Source organism: Rosa chinensis, chromosome 4 (genome assembly GCF_002994745.2).
Source record: "Rosa chinensis cultivar Old Blush chromosome 4, RchiOBHm-V2, whole genome shotgun sequence".
Classification (NCBI taxonomy): Eukaryota; Viridiplantae; Streptophyta; class Magnoliopsida; order Rosales; family Rosaceae; genus Rosa; species Rosa chinensis.
Genome location: NC_037091.1, coordinates 10,190,288 through 10,200,600, shown reverse-complemented (window position 1 = coordinate 10,200,600; position 10,313 = coordinate 10,190,288). Strand labels below are relative to the sequence as shown.

At 39.8% G+C, this 10,313-nt stretch overlaps 1 protein-coding gene across 1 annotated transcript; it reads left to right on the top strand.

Annotated features, from left to right (window-relative positions):
• The first annotated feature begins 5,343 nt into the window (after positions 1 to 5,343).
• On the top strand, positions 5,344 to 7,580 carry LOC112198778. Its single transcript, XM_040518641.1, is given in 5 exon segments — positions 5,344 to 6,661; positions 6,664 to 6,671; positions 6,673 to 6,874; positions 7,244 to 7,362; positions 7,467 to 7,580. Coding segments are annotated over 5 exon segments (1,761 nt in total).
• The last annotated feature ends 2,733 nt before the right edge of the window (positions 7,581 to 10,313 follow it).

Sequence of the window (10,313 nt, the reverse complement as noted above, 5' to 3'; positions counted from 1 at the left end):
GAATTGGAATTTCTTGCCCTGTACCTATAAGCTCAAAAGCTATCGCCACTTTCTCACTATGTCGACCGAGCAAGAACTCTTACTCCTTCAAATCAACATCAAGCAGGACATTGTCAAAATCAGGAACATGACCAGCATCTCTGAGTATGCTGTTTATTTTTTGCAACATCAATGCAATATGGCTCTTCTCTGTGTGTGTATCAGTATCACCACCGGAGGTAAATTCATGAATCACTCCATTAACTTCCAATAGAACTGGATCCGGGTACCTTCTGAGTCCCTTTATCATTCTATTGTAGCCTCACTTTTGCAACGTCTGCCCATTTCCCAACTGATGCATATATGTTTGAGAGAAGCACATGAATAACAGTCCTCTGAGTGGTCCACTCTGATATCTGTTCAGCTGCATATGCTGCCATTAATTTCAACGTTTTTGTGGGTCCGACAAGCAGCCAAGAGAGTGCCCCAAATGACTTCATGAGGTTCCATTGGCATGCTCTTTACCTAATCAACAGCTTCTTCCAAAAGCCCTGCTCAGCCTAGTAGATCAACCATGCAACCGTAATGAACAGTATGAGGGGAAATGCCATGGACCGACTGCATTGACATGAAAATGTTCTGTCCTTGTTCCAAAATACCAACACGGCTGCATGCTGTTAGTACTGCCACAAAGACTACTTCATCTGGTTTCACCCCTTGCTTTAGCATGTCATCGAAAAGCTCTAGAGCTCGTTCCCCATTTCCCCATGGTCATTGCCCCAATGGCTGCTGTCCAAGCAGAAACATCTCTTCTGGCCATATTATCGAACACCTTCATTGCACTTTGAGGGTCACCACATCTAGCAAACATGTCAACTAAGGCTGTCCCGAGCCGCATATTACAGTTAATTTCATTTTTTTTTTTTTCAATATAAGCATGAGTCCACTTTGCAAGAACAAGAGCTCCTAGATATCCGCAGGCAGACGCAATCTCCACCATGGTCACCCTATATCCTTTTATTCCCTCACTCTGAATCACCCGGAAAAGTTCAATTGCTTTCTCAAACTTGCTCTCTTGGACCAGAGCACCAATCATAGTGTTCCAAGAGACAAGATCACTCCTTGGCATCTCATTGAACATTTTCCAAGCTGATTTCACGTCACCACTTCTTATGAAACCAGAAAGCAACGAGTCTTATTCAGCATATTGTCAAAAATTATGCAGGCCATCTCTTCTTGGCCACACTTGATGTACACGTCAATCATGGCATCACAAATGTTATCCCAACCTTATAGTCCATTCCTTAGAACATAACCATGGCAGCACTTTCCAGAAAGATAATCACTTAGTTGTGCACAAGCTGAAATTGCAGTTAACATGGTAACCTTGTCGGGTCTTAGACCCTGTTGTTGATCGAAACTGCTTCACTAGCGTAGCCAGTCCCTGGCGCACATAATTTGACAAAATCGTATTGTAAAGAACCAAGTTCTTATCCACACACGCATTCATCAAAAAGCCGCTTTGCAGCATCAGTAGCTCCACATTTCATATACATATATCACCAAGTGAATTCACCATAAGCATATTACTCTTAGAGTCCAGACTCCCCAATGTAAGCACACCCCCTCTCACTCAACGCAACATCCTTCACAACTTTGCACGAGCAGAAATGACACACACCATCGTCACCAAATTGGGTTTAATCCCAGTAGCCACCATCTCGAAAAACAAAGAAACAGCCTCCTTTGGCATATTCCTCCTACTAGCCCACGACACAGTGTTTCTCTCAAGCATTTCATCAAACACCTTCCGGGCACCAAGTGTACCTTGTTAGACTAGCTTGTTAGAAACAGCCTTGGATATACCCTGTTTCTGTTGAGAAGATGACAGTCGATATAGTTGAAACATTCTTTGATGAAGAGTTAAACTTGATCAAAGATTCAATATCAGAGATAAAGGTACTAATTTATCTATTTGTCTGTCTTGTGCTATTCATGATGGATAATTAGTTCTAATATAAGTACTTTGTTTGTCTTCTATATAATATGTGTCACTACTCCAGTACTACGAGGTCGGAAGCTAGCTTTCTCTGGTGAACTATTAAAGACAAGGACACTTAAAGTTTTCATTTTTTATATGACTAACACTTTTCTCTTTTCTATATTCTGAATGTTAACCAAGTCAATATGCTCATTCCTAGCTTTCCTAGTCAATGTTGACAGCTATTGCATAAGTCGATGTGCTGATGTGGATTAATTCATTTGGTGACTTCTTACTGTAATAATTAGCTGTTAGGAAAGTTAGGTGGATTATTTTTCAGTTGACTACTATAAATAGATGGCTTGTAATAATTGTGGACTTAACTTTCATTTTCTGGAGAATAACATTCAGATATTTTCCAATCGTTTTCTCTCTAGATGGCAAAAATCCCCAGCGGGGCGGAGCTCCATTGGATACCCACCCCTAATGGGGGGAGAATTCGGGGACAAATGGGGATTGTGGATCCCCATCCCCAATCCCCGCTATCTAAGATTGGGGATGGGGCGGGGATGGTATTGTGATCCCTATCCCCAAACCCACCCCAATAATATATACATATATTTAACTTATATATATTTTAATTTATTTTTTTATAATATAAATCATAAATATATAAATTTACTACTTTACTTTAATAGTGTTTTGACTTTTGCACTCACTAAATTATGATTTATGAATTTAATCATGTTTTAAATTTATTTGTTGTAGATTTTGATTTTTAAAAAGGCAATATGAGAAAAAATTATTTTATTTATTAAATTCTTATTGGGGATTTGGAGCGGGTTTGGAGGCTTAGTCCCCAGTGGGGATGAGTACAGGGAATCCCCAATATATTTTTATTGGGGATTGGGGCGAGGATAGGGGTAGAGAATGACCCCGGAGATGGGGATGGTATTGTGATCCCCATCCCCAACTCGCCCCATTGCCATGCCTACTTCTGGTAAGCTCGTTCTTCTTCGTTTCTAGGTTTTCAAGTTCTTCTGCCATGGATGCTATGTTATCATGGTATCAGAGCTACGGCTCATGATTCTGTGACCTATTATCATGCTGTGATAGTAATTAATCTTCTTCCTGCTTCCGCAAGTTCAGATTTGTATGATTTGTGTGTGATGAAAACCTAGATTTACTATACTAGCTTCGAATTTGTCTTCTTATATTACGAAGCTCTAGATCTGGAAAATCTCTATGCATCTGTGCTTGTTTTCTCAAGATCTCTAGCTGTGGTTCATGTTTTGACCTTCACTAATTGGTGAATTTTGAATATTGAGTGGTGATTCTATACTTCGGTCTACAAATCAAGCTTTCTTCTTCTTTACAAGCTTACTGCAAGTGATGGCTACATCCGGTGAGCTCTATTTCTTCTCAGATCTATGTGTTCACACTGTAATCTAGTCTTTTGACTCACTGTGCTTGTTATGAGTTACCGGATCTACATGTGATGAGATTTATAACCTGATGTTGAATTGGTTCATAATCTGCTATAAACCTTGTGAGAAATATAATTGATGATAATTGAGAAGTTTTTGTGATAATTGTAATAATCTGTTGGTGTGTGACCAGAGTTCTAAAAATCGGCCTAGGCGGCGCCTAGGCGCTAGGCGCAGCATTCCCTTCCCGATTCTCCCCTAGTCGAGAGAGCTAGGCGCTGGAGGTAAAGTCGGCCGCCTAGGCGGCCTAGGCGGGGCTGGGCGGCACTAGGCGGGCTCTGGGCGGTCGGCGCCTAGGCGGGTTCTTCAAATTTTTTTTTTTTTTTCTTAAAATCGATCAATTAGTTAAAAACTTAAAACTTAATTCTCTCAGACTCAATCAACCTAAGGCCCTAAACTCGAACTCTCGACTCTCGACTCTCTACGAAATCGAAACGCAGCTGCCGAACAACGAACGCTGCTCCCTCATCCCTCAGACTCTCAGTCTCTCTCCGAGTCTCCGGCCAGCTCTCTTGCTCTCCAGCTCGCCGGTAAATCGGATTTGTGTGTTTGTGTTTCAGTCGAATTTCAATTTCTAGGGTTTCAATCTCACAATTTTTGGGTTCGATTTCTTTTCAGGTCTTTCTGGGTTAGATTTTGGGTTCGATTTATGGGTTGAAGCGTTCAAGGCTTCTAGCTCAGTGATTCTTCAAGGACGAAGCCTGGTGATTCTTCAAGCGCCATTTCTGGGTTCGATTCTGGCCTTCTGGGTTCAAGGCTTCAAGCTCGAATCTTGAAGTTGATTCTTGAATATTGATTCTTGAAGCTCGATTCTTGAAGCTCCATTTGCAATTTTGCATAGCTCGCCAGCCCCGCTTCTTGAATCTTCAATTTCTGGGTAAGTTGCTGCCTTGGTTAGTTGCCTTTGGTTCAAATAATGCTTGGTTGAATATTGAATATTGAATATGCTTGAATGTTGAATTCTTGATGCTGCCTTGGTTAGTTGCTGAACGTTGTTGGTTCGAATAAGGGTTGGAATGTTGCTTGAAGCTTGATGATTATTTTGTGTTCTGGTTTTGCAATTCTGTGTATTGGAATCCATTGATTCAATCCCTTTTCAATTACCCAGATCCTGAAAACAGGATAGGGATAACAAGTTCAGTGCTTTATGTGATTTGGGTGGTACTGGTTGGTTGTGTGGAGCTTTTGCTCTGTTTTGTTTGCCTTTTGAGTTGGATTTGGTTACTGAATTGCTTGCAGTTTTGGATAATTGAATTGCAGGTTGTTTTTGCAGTTTTGGTTAATTGAATTGCAGGTTGTTTTTGCAGTTTTGGTTAATTGAATTGCAGGTTGTTTTAGTTAATGTGTAACCTGTTACTTGTGTTGGACTTTTGATTTTTGAATTAGCCTCTATTTGGCTCTGTTTTTCTGCTTTTGCAGTTTTGGTTACTGAATTTTTGATCCTTTTAGTTACTGTTTGGCTCTGTTTTGTTGTTACTGAATTTGTGATCCTTTATTCCTTTTAGTTCTTACTTCTCTGAGCCATTTGTTGTTTCTGGAATCAGTTAATTATGTTATTCTCTTAGACTTCTTAGTTAGTGGTGATGAACATTGAACTCACAAGTCACAACCTTCTTTTTTTTTTTTAGAGAATAATGAACTCACAATTAAGTTATTATCAATTGCAGAGGGTTGAATACTTGAATTTGGCAATGTTTGAAATGGGAGGGGATGCTTTGAATGTTTTTGATTCTCTCCATTCCATTGCTCTTGATCTTACTTCTCTAGTTCTCTGAGTCATTTGGTTTTTTTTTTTTTTTTTTTGAATAGAAGGTTCATATCATAGTTACTGTTTGGCTCTGTTTTGCTGCTTTTGCAGTTTTGGTTACTGAATACTCTTTTTACTTATTTAGGAAAATGGCGGGTACTACATCTTCCTCGGCATCTAATCCAATTTCAGAGTTGGGTTCATCATTGAAGCGTGGTTCGGGTGATATTGGATGGGAATATGCGGAGTTGGCGGATGCCTCAAACTTGGATAGGTTGAAGTGTAAGTTGTGTGGGAAATTAGTTAGTGGTGGGATATATCGAATGAAGCAACATATTGCCCACATCAAGGGAAATGTGGCTCCTTGTAAAAAGTCTTCGGATGAGGATAAAGCCAAATGCAAGAATGCTATTGAAGAGGCAAAGAGTAAGAAGAAACAAAAGAGTAGACATGAAGCAGAAGTGAGGCAAGAAGTCATTTTTGAAGGAGATGAAAACAATGAAGCGAGTCAAGGGACAAGAAGAATGCCGCATACTCTTGGGCCTATGGACTGTTTTGCAACCCCCATCGATCCGGATTCTTCATTAGATGGAAGTAGGAAGATGAGACAACAAAATATCAATGATGCACTTTTCAAGCAAAGAACACATAATGTGCATCAATACTTGGCTAGATGGGTGTATGAAGCCGGGATTCCTTTTCATGCCGTTGATCGTGATAGCTTCAAGAGGTTTGTTGAAGCGGTTGGTCAATTTGGCCCGGGTTACCGACCTCCAAGCCAATATCAATTAAGGGAGCCACTATTGAAGGAAGAGGTAGAGAGAACTAAAAGTTTATTGAAGAAGCAAGAAGAAGAGTGGGCTTTGAATGGTTGCTCTATTATGACCGATGCTTGGAGCGATCGGAAAAGAAGAAGTATCATGAATTTGTGTGTCAATTGTGCGGAAGGCACAACTTTTCTTTCTTCTAAGGAAGCATCGGATGAGGCACACACCGGGACGTATATTTTTGAATATGTGGACAAATGCATTGAAGATGTTGGGCCACAAAATGTGGTTCAAGTGGTGACGGACAATGCTTCAAATAATATGGCGGCGAGAGATTTGATGAAGTTGAAGAGGCCAAACATATTTTGGACTTCATGTGCAACTCACACCTTGAATCTTATGCTTCAAGGAATTGGCAACCAACCTAGATTCAAAGGGGTGATTGAGAGGGCAAAGAGCTTCACCATCTATATTTATGCACATCACAAGACTTTGGCATTGATGAGGAAGTTTACAAAGAAAAGAGATATAGTGAGGCCGGGAGTCACTAGATTTGCAACAGCTTTCCTCACTTTGCAAAGCTTGATGGAGAAGAAGAATGAGTTGAGAGCTATGATTACTAGTGATGAATGGAATGAAAGCAAGCATGCAAAGAGTGTAAAGGGGAAGGCGGCGGTGAATGTTGCTTTGAGTGCTTCTTTTTGGAATGGGGTAAGTCTTTGCTTGAAGGTGTTTGCCCCTTTAGTCAAGGTGCTTCGCCTTGTTGATGGGGATAGAAAGCCATCAATGGGCTTTGTGTATGGAGAACTACTTAGAGCCAAGGAGGAGATTAAAATGGCATTCAAAGATCAAGAAACTCACTATCGTCCAATCCTTGACATTGTTGATGGAAAAGCCCGTGGTCGACTTGATAGTCCATTGCATTTAGCGGGTTACCTCTTGAACCCTTACTACACATATGCCAATCCAAGTCTTGAGAATGATAATGTGGTCATGGATGGGTTCTTCACTTGTGTTGAGACATTCTTTCCTGATGACATTCAAACTCAAAGTTTGGTGACAAATGTAGAATTGCACAAGTATTTGAAGAAAGAGGATGGATTTGGAAGAAGTTTGGCTAAGGCGGGATGCGCACAAAATGATGACACTTATAATCCGGGTAAGAAATACCAACTTATTTTTTATTTTTTTTATATAGCCAATTGTTATTGTTTTGTTTGTTTTGTTTTTGGAGTTTGGCTAATTCATTATTGTTGTTATTTTGTTTATGTTTTTTTTTTAGTTTTGTGGTGGAATATTTATGGAAACCTTGTACCAAGATTGCAAAGTATGGCTAAAAGGATACTTTCATTGACCACAAGCTCATCCGGATGTGAGAGAAATTGGAGCGCTTTTGAGGGGGTAAGTATTTATTTAGTTATGCATTTTTGTAAGTTTATAAGCAAGTAGGAATGTAGTTTACTTATTTAGAAACTCATAATATACTCATTTTTTTCTTTATGTAGATCCATACAAAGAAAAGGAATAGACTAGATACAACAAGGTTGAACAATTTAGTTTATGTCCAATTCAATGCCAAGATCATCAACAAGAAGAGAAGAATGTGGATGTATTACTAGCATGTGAAGCTACTATGGCCCAAGGATGGATTGTGGATGGTGGTGATGAAGATGTAGATTCCGATCTTACTAGTGAAGTAGTTGGAGAGGGATCGGGATTGGGAGTGGATAGTAGCTTAGAGCATAGGAGAAGTAGTAGAATTCAAGAAATTAGGGAACTTCATGAGAAGGATTTTGTATCGGATGAAGAGGAAGAAGATGAGATGACTTTTGAGTTTGAGTCCGATGAGGAGGGAGTACTAGAGGGATATGGAGAAGAAGAATTTGAGGGTTAGGCTTGGAACTTGGAAGTGGAAGATTTGGAATGTTGCAGATTTATATAATTATAACATATAGCAGATTTGGAATTTGAGGATACCTTTTTACCTTTTATATTTTTATTTATGACAATGTAATTATATGTTGTAGATTTGGAATGTTGCTTGGTTGGAATGTTGCTTGATAAATATTGAATTAGATATATTTAGACTTTGAATTGCAGATTTGGATTTGGTTACTGAATTGCAGATTTGCAGGTTGTTTTTGCAATTGTTTTAGGCTCTGTTTTGCAGTTTTTTTATATAATTATATCATTTATATGTTATAAACTTATAATTATATCATTTATATGTTATAAAAATAAAAATAAAATTTAAAAAAAAAAAACCGCCTAGTCCCCGCCTAGGCCTCTAGGCGCTAGTCCCCGGCCTTCCGCCCGACTAGCGCCTAGCGTTTTTTAGAACCTTGTGTGTGACAAAAATGAATATATTAGGAGTGTCACAGTCTGAGATCAACTCCTTGCTGAGCATGATCACTGTTCGACTTAGTGAGAGTAATTTTGTGAAGTGGAGCTTCCAGTTTCAGTCTGTATTGGAGGGCAATGATCTGTTTGGATACTTTGATGGCTCATATCCTTGTCCTCCTCGGTTTGTTCTCACTGAACAAGGTGAAGTTACAAGAGAAGTGACCAGTGCCTATCGCACATGGAAAAAGACTGACAAAGCTCTTCTTGGCCTGCTTATGGCTACCCTGGATGAAGACATCATGGAGATTGTTGTGGGAAGCAAGTCCTCTTATGAGGCTTGGCTTGCACTACTTGAAAGATTTTCTACAAGCTCAAGGGCTAATATCATCCAACTGAAAACAGATCAACAAACCATCAAGAAAGGTGCAGATAGCATTGACAAGTACCTGTTGCGCATCAAGCATGCAAGGGATCAGTTGAGTTCTGTAGGTGTCAACCTGATTGATGAAGACATTGTTGTTGTTACTCTCAATGGATTGCCAGAAGAGTATTCAATGATCAAGACTGTCATTCAAGCAAGAGATTCTCCTATATCTCTGAAAGACTTTAGAGCACAATTGTTGGCAGCTGAAAGAGACATTGAGGGATTACTTTCTACTCAAATCTCTATGACTGCATTGGCTGCAAAAAGCAACTCCTATAAGAACACCAACTCCAATTACTCTAACAATGGAGATAGAAGACAGTTTCCAAGCTCTTTTGTCAATGGCAAGGGAAAAGGTACATGGAGTGATAACTCTTTCAGTCAATCTAGCTGGAGCAACAATGGCAAGTCTAGTTTTAATAACAGTCCAAATGGTGGAAACTACAAGACTCAAACTGGAGTTGAGTGCCAAATTTGTGGTAAAAGAGGCCACACTGCCACCAACTGTTATCAAAATTCTGAGTGTCCAATATGTCACAAGAAAGGTCACATAGCAAGCACTTGCTTTCAGAACCCTGCAAACAACAACACTGGAGCTTTTAGAAACAATAATGGGATTCCACCAGAATGTCAAATATGCAGCAAGAAGGGGCATACTGCTGTGAATTGTTTTTACAGGACTGATGTTCCAGTTGATCATCCTTCGCATTCAGTTTTTGTTTGTCAGATTTGTGGTCTTAAGGGACATGCTGCATTGGACTGCCACCATAGAAGCAATTTTGCATTTCAGGGTGCTGATCCCCCATCTTCTCTCACTGCAATGACTGCTCACTCACAATGCAATGTTGCTAGCTCCTCCAACTCTCAGAACAATACTGATGGAGCCATCTGGATTGGTGATACTGGAGCCACACATTATATGACATCTGATCTGAGGAATCTAGCCATTGCTCAACCTTATGAGTCCAGCCATAGCATTACCATTGGCAATGGGGAAGGTTTGAAAGTCAAACACATTGGTGCTGCACAAATCACACCTGCCACTCATACTTTCCATCTCAATAATGTGTTACATGTTCCTAGTCTTGCAGTGAATTTGTTGTCCTTTAATAAGTTGTGCAGAGATAACCATTGTTTTATTACAATGGATGATTTGCATATATGTGTGCAGGACAAAGTGTCAAGGGCTCTTCTATACAGAGGAAGGAGTAATGGGGAAGGGCTCTTTCTTTTCAAGACACCCAAGTTCCTACCACCAATAAAGTCATCACAAACTGCATATGTTGGTTCTTCTGTTCACTCTTCATTGTGGCATCATAGGCTGGGGCATCCTACATCTGATGTTGCATCAAAGATGCTTAGTTTGTCAAAGGTGCAGTATACTAAAGATAGTTCTACTCATGTCTGTTCTGATTGTCTTAGTGGTAAAATGCATAGATTGCCATTTTCTGAATCTATGTCTAAGTCATTGAGTCCTTTCCAGAAAATTCACTCAGACTTATGGGGGCCTACTCCATGTTTGTCCATTGAAGGATTCAAGTATTATGTTACTTTCATAGATGATTGTACCAAGTTTGTGTGGATC